Here is a 21,771-nt window from a genome sequence, read left to right as displayed (position 1 = left end):
CACAGACCCAGAGGCTCTCGTGGCACACCCCAGAATCTCCCGGGGAACTTGGAATTCCAGGGTGCCTTTTTCGACACGTTACAAATCTTAAAATGTGCTTTTAAATTATTCTCTCACAGCAAGGTGAGAGCTGATGTCCAGTCATCAGATTCCGAGCTTTAATTTGGGAATTAGAAAAAAATTCACAGCCAGGGATTTTTTCTTTCTAAGTCTTTATTTAAGGATTTCAGGATTTTGGCCCCCAGTGGAATAAATCCTAATGGATATGCATTAAGAGGCTGAATTTTATTGTTTCTGAGGTTTGCTTTAATCTAACTTTGCATCACATTTCACATGGGCTTTGGAGGGAGGACAGTATGGATAGTTATGGACTTAGTAAAGAGCTCTGGTCTTTTATTTCAAAAGGGAACAAAACCAAACCCAACTTTGCGTCACTTTGCTTTGGTTCACAAACTTCCTGGTCCCGTAGCCATGTGCAACTGTGATTTCAGTGTTGCTGAATTTGAAGGTTTCAGTGGGTATTCAGGGTTTGTACCAGACTGGAAATCATTCTCCTCGAGTGAAATGCAGAAACATTTGTGTGGAAATCCCTCTCGGCCAAAATAGCTGAGCTCTGCACCGCTCCTTTTCTAAGATAAAAAGAAATGAATCCATAATAGTTTGTGACAGATGGCAGAAAATGTAACTAACTGAATGTGATTCTGTATGGAGTTATTTGAGGTTTTTGGTGTGATTTGTTGTGAGTTCCTCTCCTCCCCCCTTTCCTTCCCTTTGATTGCAGTCTTTGTCCATTTATTCTTAGGACAGAATAAGATTTCTGAGCAGGGGCCTCTCTTGTGGTGCAAAGTGAGAATTGTTTTTAATTGAGCAGAAACATGTGGAAGGATCAGGAATATCTCAAGGGATTACAGAAAAATTCCAAATTTGTACTACTTACAGCTTGTGTTTAGAGCAGGGTCTGCTGGGAATAAATGTTAGTTAGTGTGACCTGTGACCTTAAAAACTGTTGACATGGATTTCAGCCAGAAACTGGCCACAGAACTCCTTTGTTAGGCTCATTCATAGCTCCTTGAAAACTCCAGTCAGTGAAAGTTGCCAGCTCAAATCTAAGGAAAGCAGAGCCCTTTTTTTCCCTTTTTTTTTTTTTTTTTTTTCCCATGCTTTGGAAACAGTGGCCGCCCCTTCACCAGCAAGGCTCCTTTAATGGGGCTGCGGGGCCGAGCCCTGATTGGAACTGACAGCTTCCTGGCCCGGCAGTGCCAACTGGCAGGGCACTGAGCCATGGCACCAACCACCCCAGCACTGCCCGGGGGCACAGAACGGGCAGCGTGGGCTGGGGGCTGCTTTGGGATGATTTCCCCTTGGCACTGGCTTGGCCAAAAGCCACAGGGGAGTGTTTACCCTTGGGGCAGAGAACACGTTTTGGCTTTAGAGTTTTGATGTTGTTGTAAAACGCTTTGAAAAACCTCATCCCCCCGCTCTGAAGGGGTTAAGCTTTCCAAAACCTCCTCCCTGGGCACTCGTTTCTGTCCAGGTTTCCCCCTTTTGGGGGTTCTGGGTGTCCCAGCTGGGTCCCTGGTGGCACTCAGTGTCTGGCTGCAGGAAGGCTCACCTGCCCTGAGCGGTGCTTTTGGAGTAAGAGGCACCATCCCACCAGTAAGTTCAGTTATTCACCATGACACTTTCTGCTGTTTCTCTGCTGTGGGGTGAGGTCCCACAGGTTCAATGTCCTTTGAACAACCTGCACTGTTAAAACACCCAAACATCCGAGTTTTGATTCGCGTGTCCCTCGAAGGCTTCATTTCCCACAAGTGTAAGGCTGATGTGTCTGGTGGAATGTCATCCATGGGATTGTTTTAAAGGAGAAAGTAGTAGGTGCAAAGGTGAAGGAACCTCACTTCTGCCAAGGACAGGGCACCATTAGCCAATCCTGACTGCTGTTTGCCAGGGATGGAGAGGACGAGGGGGGAGGAATGGGAAGCTGCTTCCCCCTCACAGCCACCCTCTTCCTCTGGAGGAATGAGATTCTTGCCATTTCCTTCATCTTTATCATCCTCTTTGAATCCTTGTGCTGGTGTTTGTAGCCTCAGCCTGGGCTTCCTACTGAACTGAATTTCACTGGATTCCACCCACTGTTCCAGAGCTGCCTTTGCTGCCTTCCTGCACACACCAGGAACATTTGGTTCATGGTAGTGAGTCAGGTTGGAGTAATTCAGCTCAACAAGAGCTTGAGCCTATAGAAATTCTGTAATAACCCATGGAAATTATTCAGTACTTAAATTAGAGAGGTTGATATACTTTGTTTTTGTTCTCAAATGTTCTGTGGCTGTTGTTTGAGAGGAGGATTTGCAGATGAATAAGGAAGGACATCCCGTTCTCAGTGGATCTGGAGGAAAGTTTGGAACATTGAAAGGCACAGATTTGTGATACATGCTTTGAACCAGTGGTAATGGGAGTGTTCTTCTGTGCAGTGTACTGGCATTGATGACAAAGAGTTGAATGTATTTAGTAGCACTCTGATATATGGGGAGGCTGAGCCTCAGAATTCTTCTTGTTAACTAAAAATTCTTACCTGATTTACAGTGGCTTCATGCTTTGTTGTTTTTCCTTTGCATATATAAAGTAAATTAATAGGAACACTGTTTTGTGCCTGCTAAGAAAGTAGTTATGCTACTTTTATTTTGGAGTGAATTGGAAGGTGGAGAAGGGAACCAGCACAAAGAGGGACAAGGAGCCAGTTGGGCACCCAGTTGCCATTAGTGACACGTGCCATGAGGGTGCACCCAAAGCACTTTTGCTCTGGCAAGCTGAGTGCAATAAATTGTGGGTGCTTTTCCTTGGTAAAGTTCCACTTAGTTCACTGCAGCCTGTGTGACATTAGTGCTTTTATACATTGATGGAATTTTAATTTAGAATTACTGTTTAAGAGAAGTTTACATATAATCCATTTCTTTTAAAGGAGAGGAAGAGAACTGATTGTGAAACGGGGCTGTCCTACAGCAGAGGAAGAATTTCTTTTGCCAGCTTAAAGTTGTAGTCATGAGTTTAGGCTGCAAGCAGTGACTGTACAGAACCCCTGGGCAGAGATAGCCATAAAAAAGAACCCAAACAAAAAAAATCCCTCCACCTTTCTCTCTATATATCTCTTTTACTTGGTTTCTTTCCTTTCCCTTTTCACTGTCAGATTTCTGTGTAGACACAGAAAATATTACTGTCTAATTAAGTAAGAAAGAAGTCCAGTCTTTATTTTCTGAGGATTTACTATAGTTGTATGTTGAATAAAATGGTAATAAGTGAAATCAATGTTTTGCTTCCATAAGTATCTATGTGATACTTTGAAGCCTTCCAAAAGATGTTTGGTAATGGCTGGAACACTTTTTGGACAGTCAGTTTGGTCCTTGAGGTGTATCGACCCTGGAATCCCTGTTCTGCTTAAAATGCTCTGGAGATGAAAGCAAATGGCAAACTGCTTCTGTTAGACATTGGCAAAGGCCACGAAATCCATGTATAAATCATGAGAAATTGGATCTCTCTGATTCAACACTGCAACAAAATAGTACCTAATAAAAATGTTGCTGTAGAGACTCTGTCTGCAGCCTTCATAGATTTTTTATTATTGCTATTTTTTAGCAGAGGCTTCAGCAGCTGCTCTGACTGTCAGTGAGAGCTGCAGACACAGATCCCTCAGGGCTCTGCATGGGCCCTGCCGAGAGGAGAGGAGAGGAGAGGAGAGGAGAGGACAGGCAGGACCTGGAGCTGGAGCCTGACCTTCCCCAGAAACTGGAGTTCCCTCCAAGCTGTAGCTGCAGCAAAGCAGGCCCCTCTCTGTGCTGGGTGACAGGAAGCTGAGCTGAGGTGGCTCAGAAAATGTGAGAACGCCCCGAGTGCGTGTGTCGGAGGGCTGGGGGTGCTGCAGGCATTCTGCCTTAACTTGACATGTTTATAAAACAGTTTACATCTCAGAAGTTGAGGGTTTTTACCCCCGCTGATTTGCCTAAACAGACACTGGCTTTTCTTTTCAGTTGCTTGTCAGAATATATGTGGAAAAGTGATGAACCCAGTGAAGAGGGAGCTTGACATCAATTAAATTTAGCTATCTGCTTTGTGTTTCTTCTTCCTGATACACTGTCTCCAGTGTAGTTTTCCCAAACTTCCTGTGGTTTTTCTTTATTGTCCTTACGAGTTTTACAAGATAGAGATGAGCTATTGCAAGCTGCAGTTCCAGGAAAAGAAGAATAGAATTTTGTATTACATCTGCTCATTTCTTGCCTTCAGTTTTCATGTCTGCCATTAACCTTTTCATAACCTCTAGAAACTTCCTTCAGAAAACCTGTAAGGCTTAGGATCTTCCCTTGCTCACGTATTTTTAAATAAGATAGTAATGATTTAAATAAGACAGTAGTGCCTCGTGGCTGCAGGAGGGGATGTGAATCTTTGCTGCAGATGAGGAATCAGAAGTTCCCCTTTGTTTCTATCATTTTTTCCTCTTACCATTCACTAGAAAGAGAAATGACTTCTGTCCATCCAGCGAGCTTGAAGTTTTGTCTGCAGACATGGCTGGCTGCACTCCAATGCTGGATGCAGAAGAGCTTAGTTGGGTAATATTAGGAAGATATTTTTTCCCACTGAGCTTCCTAGCTAAGCTGAACCTGCTCATTGATAACTGCAGCAATGAGCTGTGCAAAAGAAAAGGTATCTCCTGGGAAGTATTGATATTAGAAAGAAATATAAAAATTCAAATTCTCAGTAGCCAAATTTAAGACCCTTCCACTTGTGAATCAGAGGTTAGAAAGAATATGAATATGAATTCTTGATTTGGCTGCTGTTCAGCCATTCTTTAATTGTTCCCATACGGTGCTTGCAATTGGAGAAAAGATGTTGATTTTGAGTTTCTCTGTGAATGTGTATATACACATCATTATTCTTAGTTGGAAGTTGAAGTGTTATCCCTCAGCACTGATGTTTATTGTTTCCACGTTGATTTTGGTACCAGGGCTGAGCTGTGTCCTTGCATTAATTTTGTAGTGGGCTGAAGTTATCCCACTTCTGAGTTAGCAGCAGCCAGAAAGTACAGGGAGTTGTTTACAGAGAGCCCCATCGATTCTCCCTTTCTGTGGGAGCATTCAAGCAGCAAGACCTGCACAGTCTGTTTGGCACAGTAGCTGCTCTCAGCTGGCCCCGAGCCCTCCTGCTGTTAGTGAGGGCAGAGGATGTGCCAGAGCCGGGCTGTGCCGAGCAGAGCCTGCCTGCAAATCTGCTTGTAGTTACCCTGGGGCCTTTTGGCAGCACACTGCAGCCCATTGATTTAGTTGCAATCCTTTTTCCTTAATACTTTCCATCTGGCCAACAATGACCTATAACGACAGACACAAAACAGAGTTTGAATTATGAGCAGTGTAATAGTAAAAATGCTTCCCAGTCTCACTCTGGAACCTGCACTGATGGGTCACTGCCGCTGCACAGCCCAGGGCAGCCACCTCCACAGCACTGCTGCAACCAGGGAAGGCATTGGAGCTCTTGGGTTCCAGCTCTGTGATAGAGGAACGTGCATTGAAACTGTGACTGTGTTCCCTCCTTGCTTTTCCTTGCTTTCTGTTGGTCCTGAGCCGAGGTGCAGCACTGGCAGTGCTGCCTTCCTCACGCAGTTCCCTTGCACACACTGCCAGGGACAGCTCACCCCGGGCTTGGGAGGACAGGGAGAGGAACCTGAGGGTGAAAACACTTCAAAGCATGCAGCAGCAGGTTTGGAGAACTTCCCTTGTCATGGGTGTTCTCAACTCTCAGACCTGCAGGAGTGGATTGTTGCTCTGCAGAGTGAGCGGCTGCCAGAGCTGGGCTGTGACTCTCCCACTGCTGGACAAGCAGGATTCCTGCTCTGGTTACAGTTATCCCCAACACTTGTAGGCCTCTGTGTCTTTAAAGTTTGTATCCTTAAGAAAATCTGTGAACTTGTTTGTGCAGTTCCATGGGTTCCAACAGTCCCGGCCCTGCAATTTTTTCTATGTGCAGTTTGCCACCTTCTCCTGGGAATACTTGGGATTGTAAAAGGATTCGTGGTTTTTTTCCAAAGGTGACAGTAAATTATGCACAGACCCTTAGAGATCTTGTTGGTCATGGTATTTACAGGAAAATGAGAAATCAGTAGAAGTGGGAGAAGGCTCCAGAGTGGATTCACGTTCATGCTGACTACAGGCCTGAAAGGCCTGAGACCCAAGATACCTTCTCCTCCTCCTTCTGCATTACCAATCCAGGGAATACTAATTTCACTGACTTTTAGTGAATTTAAAGAGTAGTGAAGGTGTGTCAAAGGAAGTTTATTGCAGATTTTGCTGAAGCTTTAATCTTCACTGCAAGTCAGAACACTTCTGTAAAATATCAATGAGAAGGATCACAACAAAAAATGTCAAGTGTTAGTGATATCAGTGTATTGCTACTGGTGGAATTGGGTAAAGCTGAGAGTGCTGCATTCGGTCCAGCCTCTTCACTGGGCTTGCCTTCTGACCAGAAACCGATTTTACTTAATTAATTAGGGCTTCGTGTCGCACCTTCTTTCGTTGCGGAACAACTGTAACAGAAATAATTAAATCATGTCACTTTTTATTACCTTTGGCCCTGGCTGACTGGCTTGGAAACTTCATTTTCGAGCTAATACAAACTGAATTAGCGCATCACCTTGGGGAAAACCCCTCCCTGGCACCAAGGGCGAGGGAGGAAGCGGTTAAAGTACTAAATGGATAGATCTTCTCTTCCCAAATGGATCACTCTGGGGCTGCCGGCTGAAGGCTTACAAATGCATCTGTCAGGGGGAGCCATCCTGTCCCTGCTGACAGATGTGAACAACATTCCCAGCGAGATTACACGGCAGCTTCCTCCGGAGCCGGGCAGAGCCCTCGGGTTAGGGGAGGTAATTGGAGACCCGGGGCTGCTCAGGGAGGTGGAACTGCCGGCAAAGGCTGCTGAGGAACGGCTGAGTATTGTCCCGATGCAAACCCTGGCTCGGGCACTGCAGGCACGGGAGGGAAGGCTCCCAGTGGCTTCCGAGGGGCAGAGTTACCTGGGCTGTGCAGGAGCTGGAATGAACCCCTTCATTGTAACCCCAGGTTTGGAACAGCCTGGGGAGGGGACAGGTCTTGCTCCACACTGTGCAGGTATTTCCCCACAGCAGCTCAGCTCAGTGTGGGTTAGGGTTTATTAGTGTGTGAGAGTGCAGAGAATAAAATGATTGTGGGCAATTTCCTATTTTAATCATTTGCTTAACTGATGGTTGGACAATAAGCCTTGTAAATCAAAATTGTGCTCTCTAGCCAGTTAATGGGCCACAGAGACCTTTTCTTTAATTCCTGTGTCACATTTTCAGGAATTCTGTGTGAGGTTCATCAGTGGTGTGTCTGCAGGTGAAGAGTCGAGTGCTGTCGTTTCATGTGCTTATTCTTACACCTGAATGGAATTTCTCACTTGGTGCTTTCAGCTCTGGTTGGGTTTGAGTTTAACTTTTGTGACTTGCTACCAACTTTGCCTGTTATTATTAGGAGGCACGTGTGCCACCTCTGAGCATGTGAATATCTCTTCACTGTGGTGAAGTTCCCTCCCTGTGGAGGGAACTGTAAAACCCTTGGTTCACTTAGGTTTGTTTCTTGCCCACAGGAAACACAAGTGGTGTGGAGAACATTCCAGAAGAGGGGTACCTGTAATTGATTTCTCCTCCACTTTTTGCACTGAAACATTCTCACCCCCTGCCCCAGTGCTCTCTGGAGTTCATTTTCCAAAATGCACAGAATCACTGCTGTGTCCAGAACTCGCTCACAGGTGTCACAACACACACCTGGTGCTCAGCTCCAGCTTTGAAATGAGCAGCAAATCCCTTTAGCACAAGCACAGCTCCTCACCAGCCTTGCAGTGGGGCTCTTGAGCACACAGGTTGGGAACATTTTTCTTCCCTTCAGGAGTTTCTCTGTTCCAGGTGGTGACACAAACTGTCCCAGGGCAGTGGTTTGGAGCTCCCTGCAGCAGTGCTGGAGCACATGGCCCGTGTGCTGATAGGGAGCACTTCTGATTTATAATAAAAACTTCATCATTCTACTGAAATTCCAGCTGAAACTTAGTACTAGAGGGCATAGCTTGACAAGCACATATGATTGGAGTCAGTAATGAAAAGGAGCTGTTTCTCTGGTCAAGGAAAAAGGGTTAATTTGCATTGGGATGAAAAGGCTGTTCAGGATCTACTATTTCAACCTGTGATAGACTTAACAGCAGGCTTTGATCCCCAAATGAAATGTGATGGATTTCAACTGATGCCAGATGTCTCAAACCTAGTGGGATCTCTGATTGTCTGCCACATCTAGAATTCTCTCTTCCAGCACTTTCATGTGTGCTTTTAAACGTGGTTTGAGAAGGGAGATTCCTTGACAAGCTAAGCCTTTGGAATCCTCTCTCTGTATTGTCACTTCAGTGGGGATCTTTAGGCTCTCATGCTGTCTAGTGCATCCTGCTTTTTCAAACCAAGCCTCATGTGCCAAACTGCTCTAACTCCTTCATAACCAATTTTTTTAAGTCCAGGCAATTTAGTGCCAGTATCATCTGTAACTTTTCTCAGTTTAAGGCTGTTTTGTACCCTCTTCTTATTTGTTGTTTAGAGCATTTTACCCTGGCTAAGGAAAACCATTGGCCAATGTATTTCTGTTGGTGTTAAGGGAAACACAACTGTTGACTCTTTTACTCCAAGGATATCTTGTTGCATTTCATAAATCTTATTATAAACTGCCAAGCCCTTCAGTACGTCCAGCAACAACCAGGGCCTAAGGATACTTCTGAAATAAATTAAACACAAAATAGCCTATAAAATTAAATAAATTTCTAAAATGTCAGAGTGATTGGTGACTCACAAGATGAAAGCTTGACTGTTGAGGGTACTTAAAGCTGTGCCCACTCTAAATGGTGTTGTGCTTGTGAACTTACAGTTCCTTTGTGCAGAGCAGAGGATGGTGGTGCCTGGGCCTGTGAGCCAGAAGGTGTGGGATTCCTGCTCCCCAGGCTGAAGTGTAGTGCTGCAGGCTCTTGAAACAGGTTGGGTTTGTGTAAAATGTTTTTCAATGAAAGCCCAAGGAACAACTGTTTATTTTTCAGAGCGTGAAGTGATGTTGTTTCCCCCTTCTCCGAGGTCAGTGTGTGCCCGGTGGGTGCTGCAGGGTCCTGCACACTGCCATGCCAAGCTCCCCTCAGTTCCTTTCATTTACAGAAATTCCACAGCTGCTCTGGACCCTTGTTTTCCCCCAGGGTTTTGGAGTGAGCACAAAGGCCCTGGGAAGGGGTGCCAGCTCTGTCCCACTCAGCCCCAGCTGCCTTGGCCATGTCCCAGGGAGGTGTCAGCCCCGAGCAGACGCCCTCGGAACGGGCACCTCCAGCTGCCCGGGCACTTTGAGCTTGACTAGACCGTAGGATCATTCCATCCTCAGTGTCTCTGCTGCAGTTTCCTGGCCCTGTGTGATGCTGGGGGTCTCCAGCTCCCTCGGGCTCTCTGTGAGCCAGGGCTGCTGCAGCTCCAGGGCCACGGAGCTGTTTGGGAAGGGCTGGGCTCACAGGGGCATTTGGGGAACTTGGGGGGCTTTGTGCAAGGGACACTTGCTGTGACTGCTTAGACATGGTCACACTGTGTAGGAAAACAGGAATGGAATGTTTGAATTGACTTTTATTGTTAACAGACAGAGGCAGGTCACCCCAGTAAGCACTTGCAGTTGGCTTTTGTATGTCGAGATGCTCCGTGAGATGAGGTGTGATCCACTTCTGTGGGGTTTGATACTTCTGAAATGTGTACATGAGTCACATGCCTGAGCTACAGAACTTGAACTGAATCACGGGAGGAGAATAAACAAAGAGAAGTTTATAACAAAATTGGAGAAAATGCAAAAAGCAAAGAACTACTGTGGGAGTGAGGAAAGGCAAGGGTGCAGCTGGCTCTCTGTGGTGGCAGGGGCGCTCAGGGGGAGGTGTAAAGCAGAGACACAACTGAAATAAATAAAAAGCTAATGTTCAGAGGAGGCTGGGGAAGGTAAGGCTGGATCTCATCACCATGCACAGGTGTTGCTATGGAGATTTGGGGTGTCTGTGTGTGGTTCAGCTCTGAGTGTGAGAACGTGTCACCAGACGAGTCCAGAAGAGACAATAACGATGCTCTGAGGTCCATGAGGTGCAGGGGGGGACGTGGAACAGAGGGATGGCTGAACTGGGAATTTAGCCCATAGAAATTCCCAAAGGAGCCTAGAGATGCCTTGGTTCTTTCAACTGCATTTTGTAAAAATGCTGGAAACATTGGGTGGGGGAAGGAAAGGAAGGTGGGGAAAAAAAATGTAGTGGTGTACTACTGCAAGGAAAATAATAGCATGTGGAGAGTCATCCCTGAGCAGAGAGAAGGGACTGGTTTTAAAATATGCAGATAAGTAATTGAACTTAACTGCTAAAAATTAAGGTGGAATTTAAAAATAATTCAAAAGGGAAATTCGTATTTTTAATGAAAGGAAGAAAGAAGTGTTTTGATGATGTGTTTTTGCTATTTAAAATCACGTCTGCATAGAACCCCTGAAGAGCATCGTGACTGGCAAACATAACTTAGTTCATCGTCAGAACCCCAAATCACCATTATTAGCTTAAACCAGAACATGATTCCATGATTAGGAATAATGCTGTCTGGGAGGAGAACTGTTAGCTGCCAGGTGCAGGAGAATGGAAAGAAGCGACACTGGTTTTAAGGATGAGTTGCAGAGTTTTATCTCTAAATGCCAGAAGTCTTGGATGACTACTCCCCAAGGCTGGCTGATGTCTGAGGTATTTTCTGTGCTGGTTCTCTCAGCCCCGGGGGGGGCTGTCCCCAGAGGTGCCCCCTGAGTGCTGCAGTGTGTGGCAGTGCTGTGTGAGGGGCACTGGAAGGATTGGCCTGAATTTCCTCTTCCTCACACTTATGTCAATCAGGAGGGTGTCAGTGAAGTTAGTGATGATGAATACTATCATTCATGCAATAACCAAGGTCATTATTGACAGAACTGAGTATTCTAGGCCACTGCAGAGTATTGTACTGAGCAAAAGGTCAAGATTTGGGAGCTCCCTGAATCCAATCCTGGCTAATACAGACAGATTTTGTAAGCCTGTCACCACAGAGAAGTGTGCCCATCTGTAAAATGGAAATGACTGTTCTGTTTTGCAAGGGAGATGGCAGTTGGTTATGCTGTTATCAAAATATATATAGTATGTGTTATAAATAAATACATGTTAAAATTCCACTTCTGATCTGTGTGAATGGAAGGAGTAAAAGTTATGTGTGCTTGCAACTCAGTCTAGGAGGGGATGCTGCAGGAAATGTGTTGGTGTCAGACAAGTTGCTGAGTCACAATAATTTCAGAGGATGGGTGTGCAGAAGTGCAGCTCTGCCTGTGCACAGCCCAGGAGCTGCTCTGCTGCTCCAGGAGCTGGGACAGCTGAGGTGCTGCTTGTCTTCAGAGGTTCAGAGGAGACCAAAGGTACCACAGGGCCTTTCCAGGAGTGCTTGCTCTGCTCTTCCATGGTGTCAGCACACCAGGGACATGGAATGGTGGAGCCATCAATGTTAAAAGTTAGTTTTATAAGCAGTTGCTATGGTAATTAGCAAATCTTCGTCAATCATTTGAGAAGGTCCCCCTTGCCACTGGGCTGTGCTGGTGCTGCCCTGGGACATGGAGCTTTTCTGCTGATGAGGTTCTCAAAGGCTGGAGTGTTCCATGGGAGTTGTTCTGGTGAGTTCAGCATTCACAAGTTCTTGCACACTTGGGTTTCCTGCTGTTTCCTGCTGTTTCCTGCTGCAGGTAACACTGAAAAATCCCTCCCTTTTTAGGTTGACTTCACTGGGGATTTCCCCTTCCAGCAGAAAGTTGATTTCCTGGTTCCACACCGTGTGTTTGCCCCTCCCTGCCCTGGCATGGACATGGTATCTGTGGGATAACTGAGGGATTTGAGAGGTCCATGCTGTGCTTGGGACTCCCCTTCATCTTAATGAGCGCTCAAAAAATATCAAAAGAAATCATAATGGTGGGACTTTTGCATTCAAGGAAAGGACATGTCTTATCAAACCCTCTCTTCATTAGCAGTGCCTCAGAACTGGAGAAGAAACAGCTGGTTTTTCTGAGGAAGGCATCTTTTCAACTGGCTGCCAGTGTTGATGGTTTCTTAAAGATTTCCCCTCTGCTATTCTTAGAGTTGCTGCATGTTCTTGCCCCTTTGTGTTTGCAGGGCAGCACAGCACTGCTGTCTGAGCACTCTGCCAGCCCCTGATTGCTGTGACACACGTAACCAATGGTGTTCTGAGCTTTTGAGGGGGGCACTAAAAAGGTGATGACATGTGAGGCAGTGAATGAGGCTCTGTGCAGCCCGGGCAGGAGAGTCTGTGCAGACCCGGTGCAGCACAGGGAGCGCCTGCCTGTGCCCGGCCCTGCTTCCATCAGCCAGGGCTGGGGCACCTGGGCTGGCTCACCTGGGCTGCTTTAGCCTGGGCTGGCTCACCTAGGATGGCTCAGGCAGGACTGTCTCAGCCTGGGCTGTCCCCCCAGGGCTGTCCCCCCAGGGCAGTGTCCCCAGGGCTGTCTCCCCAGGGCAGTGTCCCCAGGGCTGTCCCCCCGGGGCTGTCCCCAGCTGTGTCATGCCCAAGGTTCCAAGCACAGGCCAGCCCAGTGCTGAGCCCGTCCCTCAGCCTGGAGAAGCCCCGTTTGCCGAGGCTTTGATTGGATTCCCAGGACTTGTGGCACTTCTGTTGCTGTCCATGTGTACACGTGTGAGGAAACTGGGAACGGGGGTGAAGCTAAAAACCAATGCATTCAGATTGCCCTTTTATTTTTGTTTACTCTTCCACCCCAGTGTGATTTATGCTCATTGGAGTCTTTGAACCTCAGGCCCGTGAGTGGAGCCCAGTTTGGGGCTGGTTTGGTGCTGCTGGCGGGGGCTGTGCGGGCGTCCCGTGCTCGGAGCTCTGGGCAACTTCACTGCAGAGCTTCCCTTCCTTTGCTTAACCTCTGACCTGTGAAAACAAGAGTTAATCAAAACTTCTGAGGTAGCTAAGAGGAAGGGGAAGTGTTTGGTTACAAATTAAATATGAGCAAGTCATAAGCCATAAATCTTCAGTAGTGCTACCAGTTGTGCTACTTAAGTTCATGCGGCACAGAAAGTTTTGGGTTATAAACTCCTCTGTTTCTTTGGAGGGGTGTTTAAAGGCTGCCTTGAGGATTTGCTTTTTGTAAGAAAAATTCACATCTTTTTTTTTTTTCCTTTTGCAGAGATCTAGAAACAAATCGAGATAACTATATTGCTTGGGTGTTTTTTTTTTTAGTTTTTTTTCAACTTTAACTGGTCACAGTTTGGTCTAATAAAAGCAGAACTGTTTCACTATTGAGTAGTCAACACATGGAATAAGTGATGAAGTAAAAGTATTGAAGGTGGCAGGATAAATTAGCTTTCTAATGTATCCAAAACTTTTGGGCTGAGGGAGATTCTGAATTGTGCCGTGGCAATGGGGGAGGTGAAAACTGAAGTGAGATTGTCTACAGAATTCCCACAATTCTGTGCTGGGTTTGTTATATCTTGTCTTGCCCCTCTCTTGAGCGAAGCCTCACAGATCCCTGTGTGTTGTGGGGTGCTGAGTTCTGCTTCAAATACCAGCTCATTTCCTCAGCTCCCAGACTGTGACACTTCTCTCCTCAAAACAAGACGTTATTCTCAAAATAGAAAAAGAAGCAGTTAGTACTGAGCTGCTAAACCATCACCTGGAAAACAAGGAAGAGTTAAAGTTACAAAAAGGACAACCTGAGGTTCATCAGAGGATACTGGTGAGGAGACAAGGGAAGGCCAAGGAGTGTGACAGCAGTGCACCCAGGCCCTGGCAGGGCAGAGCAGTGTGAGCAGCAGCCCAGCCCCTGACCCTGGGGGGGTCCCTGTGCTGCCAGGACCTGCTCCATGGTCACCCTCAGAGCCTGGGGAACCTGCTTTGCCTCTTTGCTTTGATGCACATACATCATAAACACAGGAGCAGCTTTAAAGGTTCTCGTTTCAGCTCTGTCAGTGCAGCTCTGCAGCTTCCCCACTCGCAGGCACTGCTGGCAGCAACTTGTAAATGTAGTTTTCCAGAAGGTCCCCGAGCGATTAAGAAGAACTTTAATTGTGCCTCCCTGGAAGCAGCTGTGGTTTCCCACTGCCAGGGAGCTTTCTGCCTCCTTGGTTTCCTGTCTTCTCAAACTCTTTTGATAGATGCCTTGCACGGATTTGTTTACCAGGTTCTTAATCTCTACTTAGCAGATATGTTTGGAGAGGATTTCTTGTTACCCTTGTAATGGCTTTTAACTCTGCTGAAGTTTATTTAACTAAACAGAAAGAAAGAAACTTATCTTCTACCTAATCCTTCTGGATTGTTTACAATATAATGCCAAACTTAAATGCTGTTTAAAGTGGTAATTGTCTGTCTTTCTGCTCTATTCCAATACACACTTTGTAAAGATGTTTGGAGTGTATTAATTTAAACGATAATACTGTCATATAACATGAAAAGTTAAGTTGCTTATCAGTATATTTTGATAAGCTACTTACATTTTACAGTAGCATGTGCAGGCTTCAAACAAAGGCTAATGATGGAGTGCCAGTCCCTGTGTCTGTCTCATACACAGCTTCTCACCTCATTTATCACCCAGAGCTGCCCAGGCAGAGCACGGGGCACTCCATTCCTTACAGCTGTCAGGATGGAGTCATATTTTATAAAAACTTTAGATCCTGTCTCACTATATCACAGTAGAACCCATTTGCTTCAGAAAGCAGCTGTGGTTAAAGCAGCATCAGGCAGTGCCTCACGCTGGCTTTGCATTCGCTGCAGCCCAGGGAAATCCCTCACAGGTCTGGGAAAAGGGGTTGGAATAAAGAGCCGTGCCATGAAAACAGGGCACAGAACCCTCCCAAAGCTGTAGTGGAAAGGAACATCTTCTCTGTCTTACTTTGTGCAGTGGAGATGTAATTCAAATGAAAAGGCTGTGATTTTTCTGCACGTTTCTCTTTGAATCTTGTTTCTTCTTTTCTTTTGGAAGTTGTGTACAAATGTGAAGGTGAAGTTTCTGTTTGACCAAAGTAAGGACCAGGCTAAACACAGTGAGGGGATGAGATCTGACAACAATTAAAACCTGAGATACTGGTTATACAGTTTAAAAAATCCACTTGTGTGAGGACTCAAACCCAAAATAACTGCCTGGCTTGGCTTTCCAAGGACCCTCAGCAGCTGTACAGGAGAAGAGTTATTTGACATTCAATATGTTCCAGCACTCATGGACATCAGTGCACAGAGATCTTTGGGGTTAAACCTCGTGTGGGACTGTGTGTGTTGGTGAGGGTGGGCAGCCCTGGTGCTGTGGGGCTGGGTGGTGCCCAGCAGTGGGGAAGGGTGAACTCCAAAGCTCAGCCCTCCGAGGAGAGGGATCCCTCAGCCTCCTGGCAGAGCTCTCCTCCCAGTGCAAGTCTGCTGTGGCTTTCCTGACAGATAATTATGCAGCATCACGTTGGGATGCATCTGTAGCATAAGGGCTGGTGATCCTGGATTTATTAACTGAGATTTAGCAAGTTAAATGTATGCTTTTTCTTTTTTTCTTTTTTCCAGTTACCTCCCGTGGTTTGAAGTCTTTTATAAGCTGCTCAATGTCTTGGCAGATTATTCAGCAAAAGGACAGGTATTATTCTGAAATACTGACCCTCCTTTTCCCTGCCCAATATCAGATGGGGGCGAGAGGATGAAACGAGCTGGTTGAAGAGGTGCTTCTAGGAGAGCTGACCATGTGAATTATTAATCCCTATGATGCAGTGACATAGAAGGTCATCAGCTTGGGAAGTGCCTCTGAAAAATAAATATGCATTTAAATTATTTTTGGGAAAAGATGAAGCCCAAGAGTGTGGCTGTGGCTCCACCACAATCCCTGGGTTCCTGCAGTGGCCCGTGCTGGGCTGACCCCTGCCCTGTGCTCAGCAGCCCTGCAATCCCGTGTTCTGACAGGGGCTGATCCAAGGTTATTGTCGGGTGCAGGAGGTGTAGAACTAACCCTACTAATGCCAGGTTTACCCACCTGGCATCATCTGGCCCTTCTGCCCTGGAGTTAACCCGGTTGCACCAATGCCTACTTAGCATTCCTTTTTTTTTTTCCTCCTTATTTCAGGATAGTCAAAGGAGTGAGCTCCTAGAAACATTTCATAAACTCACCATCCCTGAGCCAGGAACCTCTGTTCATCTCGGAGTGGTAAGTGAAGGGGGGAGATGGAAACTAAGGTGCTTAATATTCATTCCATGTCATAACAGAGGAATGTCAACAGCAATTCTCTGTCCTGGAGCTTGTACACAGATGTTGTTTCCCTGTGAGGACACAGAGCTGTGAAATTCCCCTTTTCACATTTGGGGCCCTCTGTTTGCCTCTCCCTAACCTCAGATGTCTCCGAAATGCTGTTCTCTGGTTGGAGGGAGGTTGTGTGTGTTGCCCATGGAGATCTCTGCCATCCCCTGTGACCTGGGGGAGGTCACAGAGCAGCACCAGGACATTTATTGCCCACACTCCTGCACAGCTCCTGGGTCCTGCAAGGGGACAGGGCTGGGGGGGAAACAGTCACATGCCTGTCACAGCAGCCTTTGCAGTATTCATTGTTTATCACATTTACTGGTTCCTTCTCCTCTTCCCCCCTCCCTGAAAAAAACTCATATGAAAAAGAATTTATTTCATTTTTATATCTTGTGAGAAAATTAAGCAAAGCACACCAACAGAACAGATTTGAGATTTTGTTGATGGGATTGCACTTTGCATTTAGTCTTTTGGGTTTTTTGTCCTCAGACTCCCTTTTGCAGCACACCCCTGTGTCCCAGGCACGGTGACATCCTGCAGAGCCTGTTGCTGCCCCTGCCTGTGGGGAGTTCACAGGGACACTCCCCCCCTCCCATCTCCTCTGCTCCTGCTCCCACAGGACTGCCTGGCAGCAGGAGCTGCCCCTGCTCCCCTCTCCTGGACAGGAGCAGTGGTGTGGCCCTGCTGGTCTCCAGCTGGCCCTGGACTGTCCCTGTCCCCTCGGGGCTCCCTCTGTGTGAGCAGCATTTCTGTTCAGAGGATGAGTGACAAGGAGCCATCTCCCAAGGCTGGGATCAGTTGGGATATTCCGGTTTTTTCATACCAGTGGTTCCAAGGAATGCTGCTGGTCTCCCCTTGTCTCAGACATTTCATGGGCGGTGAAGCAAGAAAGGATATAAAAAGGCAGCCCAGGGACTGTGAGCTGTGGTGTGTTCCTGCATTTTATTTTGGCTGTTTCTGAGCCTGTTTCGGGGTCAGGGTGAGGTTCCTCCGTGTGACACAGCTCTGTGTGCTGTTCCTGCATTGCATCTTTGCAACTAGACCAAACCAGTGACACATCAGAAGCAGAACTGGTGTTTATAGTGTCTGTGTTCAGTGTGGCTGTTGGACCCACTTGCTGTTTCAGGTTATGGACTGATCGTGAGGCACTGAATTGCAATAATCAATATTTACTCTTTTTGTAGCACTCTTACTTTACTGTGCCTGACACCAGAGAGCTTCCCAGTATACCTGAAAATGTGAGTATTTGAGAGGACCCTGCACTTTACTGCTTCTATTTAATGTCACATAGATAACACGTGTTAGTTTGGTAGTCATGGATTATATCCTGTGGAATACTGAGCTTTAGGAGCTGGCAATCTCCATGTGTGATTAAAAGCTGAATTGCATGAAGGACAAAGTACTAATGGCCATGTGGAAATGGGCAGAAACAGCAGATCTGCTGATCCTGCACTGGGACCCCTCGGGAAGGATGACCAGGGAAAACAACCTGTTTGGCTCCTGAAAATGTCACCCACGTCTGATCTCAGAGCCACTTCTCTGGAGACTGTTGGAGCCTCACGATGTCTGAGGTGTTCCAGCAGGGCTGGGCTCTCCAGCCAGGGGCTGGGGGAACACAATACTGACATTTACCTCTCCTCAGTGCTCTTTAATGTGCTCCCTCTGTGTCTCAGCCAAATTCCTGTGCCTGACATCCCAGTTTTCTTCCTGGAGCATTGTGTGGTCGGTCTGAGCATCAAATACCTCAGCTGAGGCATGAAAGAAAGGGAAGGCATCATCAAGACATTTCATCTCATTTGGGGATGATTTGTATAGCAGATAGCATTTGGGGCTGTTTGTTTCTCTTTCAAAACACTGCTGATGGCTTCTCTGTGTTGCAGACTCTTCTACTGACACGGATCCTGTCAGTGAATTTAATAGATGAGCTCTTTCTTCTGAAGTGCTTTATTTTTGTACAAATACAAATACACTGGTGTAATTCAAGAATCAGTTCCTGAATCTAAACAGCTATCAAATCCTGCCCTAATTCACAGAGTCACTGATGGGCCTTGGAGGTGCCTGGTGCTGTCAGGTGTCCTGCTGTCCCTGCCAAGGTGGGCTGGGCAGGGTCTGGGGACAGCCAGGGCCCCTCTGGGAACAGGAGAGGGACATTTCATTGGGGTGACAGACCCGTGAGCCAACATGTGTGTCTGTGTCCCTGCCCAGATCAGAAGGGGCATTGTAAGAAAGGGCTCATTGTAAGAAAGCAAAATCCTACAAATCAAGTGCACTGGTCTAACTGAAGCTGCAGTTGACTCTCTGCTATTTCTCAGGCATTTCTCATGTTTATATTTACCTAATGAATATTGTATAATTTCTTAGGAGGTTTTTATCTGGGTGTTAATGCTGCTTTCATGTGGAATTAAAACCTGGTAATACAAGGACATTAAAGGAGCCTAAGTCTTCATGTATTTTAATCAATGGACTTGTTTTATTCAAAATTCGACATCTCTTACCAGTGATTATGTTTTGAACCCCATATTTAGCAAAAGTTTCAGTAGTGCCAAACTTTGAAGTTGGATGCGATGATGAATGGAGAGCTGCAGAGAGCTCTGTTTGGAATGTTAACAAGGCTCTTGGAATTATCTGACTTGGTGTCAGATCCCTGTGTTTAATGAGTTTCATGTGAGGGACATGTAAATGCATTGTGGCTTCAGAAATGGATCGGGGACACTGCAGGAAATGCAGTGCAAGACTGAGTTTCCTGGGAGCAGCTGTTGTGTTTCAGAAGTATCAGGTAAATTAACAGGCTGAAATGGTGACGTTTTCTTGGTGATCATACTCTGGGGTATTTTTGTATCACTGAGTCCCTTTTCCTCAGTAGATGATGGTGGAAGAGAAGTCTGTGATTTTTAATCTCAAAACTCAGTGTGCATTTATTGATATTAGATAGCAAATGATCAAATGGATGATTGATCTAGGAACAAACTTCCAAAGGAGCATGAGGGAGTTTTGTGGCACTCCTGGTGAATTTTGAGGAGTGGGGATACCTGTTCCTGTATCTGGTCTGAAAACCCCACTTTTTCCTGCCCCAAGGAAGGTTTAAGTCCTAGGAAACAAAATACCCAACCATTATCCTGCAAATTGGAACGCTTTCATTTGTATTTATTTAACTCATTCATGGTTTTGTCACTTACGAGACATGTCTTTCAAAATACATGTGTAAGGCCCAATTTGAGCTTCAGAGCTGACAGCTTTCTCATAAATACGGCTCCCAGGGAACACGTGAGCTCCTCAGTACCAATACATTTCCATGCAGCCCACATGCTTCCCAGGTGTCCTTGGCAAATCTCTGAGAGCAGACAGGACTCAAACCTCACAAATCTTCCCATCTGAAGGTACATTTGTGTGTCATTCCACCGCAGTGCACTCGGTGGAGGAGCAATCGCGAGTCCAGTCCCACGTCTGCTTTCCTCTCGCAGTGGGTGCTGGTGCCTCACACACACATCCCTGTGGAGCACAGATCCTCCCCAGGCAGGATGCAGGGGCTGTGTGCTCCTTCTGCCGTGCCCCTGATTTGGGTGGCAGCAGAAGTTCAGGGCTCCTTAAAAATGGTTTTAATTCCCCCAGTGTGCAGGAGCTGTGTCGTCACGCGCCGTGTTTTGGCGTCGGGGAAGGCTGGGTGAGAGGGGGAAGAGGAGCCGTAGAGAAGACAGCTTATGTTTAGACAAAAATATCATGTTAATCAGCACAGATGGGATGAGAAATACAGAAAAAGTACATGATAGTTTAATAGGTTTTTGGCAAAACGTGTTGGCTTTTTTTTTCTCCTTTGACTGTACCTGTCTGTGGCTCCAGCTTTGCTGTAACAAAGACCTGGGTGGTTGTTTTATTGTACATATTTGAAGCCAACCATAATGAACCCAGTTTTTATCTCCCTACATCCTGGTCCCAAAGTCTCCCAAATACAATGCTTAATTTCCCTTCAGTTCTTTGTGTTTGGATGGCAAGCTGGGGAACATATTTTTGCACAGTATGAAGCATCTTGGCAGACTTCTCAGGCCAAGTATCTTGGATCTGTCAAAAGTGCTAATAGGCTTTGTTGAGCTTCTTTAAGTTTCTAAATCATATTTGCTTTTTGCTTTTCTGCACTTTTTTATTTAAGGATGATTAAGATTGCACTTGAATTCATGACTAATCTAATTTTGCTCTCACATGTGCTTTTTGTATAAGGCTGTCTTTATCATATAGCAACCCTTTCGTGTCTGTAAGAAGCTATTTGGAAACAAATTCCCTAATTCAGCATTTCTGGGTGTATTACCTTTTCCTCCACAATGCCCCTTTTCTTTAATTTCTGTGTTTTAAGAAGTGAAAATACCCTCTCCACACACAAATCCTTTTTTCTTTACCTTGCCCTGCGGAGCCCCCCGTTCTAGGCGAGCAGAACACGCTGGGATCCAGTTGCCTCTGTGGTGGCTTTCTGGTTTTGATAGTGAAGATCTCAGGATCACATTGTGCTGTTTGTTAGGAGACATCTACAGTGTTCAGTCCTGCCCCACGAGCTGTGCCCTGCAGCACGAGCACAGGGTGAGGGGATGGCCTGGGCATGGAGTGACAGTGCAGGAGTGAAATTGTGGCACAACGGAAGAGTGAAATCCGTTTGCCTTTTGGTTTTTTGGGTTATTTTTGCTAAGGACACTTGTTTTTGTGATATGGTGAATCAAAACTTCTGTTCTCTCTTCCCAGAGGAACCTGACGGAGTACTTTGTGGCAGTGGATGTGAACAACATGCTGCACCTCTACGCCAGCATGCTGTACGAGCGCCGCATCCTCATCTGCTGCAGCAAGCTCAGCACTGTGAGTAAAATGCACAAGAGTTTCTTCTAGTCACAGTAGCTTTAATTTTATTTTTTTTTTTTGCAGTCATGTATTGGAAATGATCTGATTATCTCCAGGTCCTCCTTTCAATCTCACTTATGCAGCCTCAGCTCAGTTCTGTGCCTGTCTGTGAGCATTTTACAGCGCTTCTCTTGGCCTCTGATGTCCAAATGAGAAAGGGTCTTTTGGATACAGGAATTTTTGGGGTTGTTTGGTACGTGAACGTACAAAGGCTTATGCCATAGTAAAGTCCTTTTTTCATAATTTACTTGACAGGAAAAAAAAATAGATAAATGACACTGTCAAATGGATGTCACAGTGACCTTCTCCGGAGGGAGCAGGGGAGTGGGCTGGAGTACATTGACAATCCACAGTTTTGCAGTTGTGTTTGATAAGGTTTAGTCTTAGTGCTACTTAGGCTCCATCAAGTGTCTGAGAGATGAAAGCTGCTGAATATTCTGGAGTACTCTCTTCTGAAAATGGCTGGAGATCAAAACGAGCACAGGCCTGCTCAGTTCAAAGTTTGGTGTTCTGCATTTCAAGGTTT

General features: G+C 46.1%; 1 protein-coding gene across 2 annotated transcripts in view; it reads left to right on the top strand.

The window, feature by feature from the left end:
• Positions 1–21,771, top strand: part of DENND1A (DENN domain containing 1A) — a 152,006-nt gene that overhangs the window by 50,813 nt on the left and 79,422 nt on the right. For both annotated transcript variants that reach the window (XM_027741337.2, XM_027741335.2), the window contains exons 6-9: positions 15,644–15,713; positions 16,194–16,274; positions 17,552–17,605; positions 21,093–21,203. In XM_027741337.2, the coding sequence (XP_027597138.1) occupies positions 15,644–15,713; positions 16,194–16,274; positions 17,552–17,605; positions 21,093–21,203 (316 nt within the window). The remainder of the gene's footprint in view (positions 1–15,643; positions 15,714–16,193; positions 16,275–17,551; positions 17,606–21,092; positions 21,204–21,771) is intronic.

This window comes from Pipra filicauda, unplaced genomic scaffold, assembly GCF_003945595.2.
Source record: "Pipra filicauda isolate LSUMZ 115617 unplaced genomic scaffold, ASM394559v2 scaffold100_size2392355_pilon, whole genome shotgun sequence".
Taxonomy (NCBI): domain Eukaryota; kingdom Metazoa; phylum Chordata; class Aves; order Passeriformes; family Pipridae; genus Pipra; species Pipra filicauda.
The sequence above is the reverse complement of the archived record's forward strand: the minus strand, read 5'-3'. Positions and strand labels throughout refer to the sequence as shown.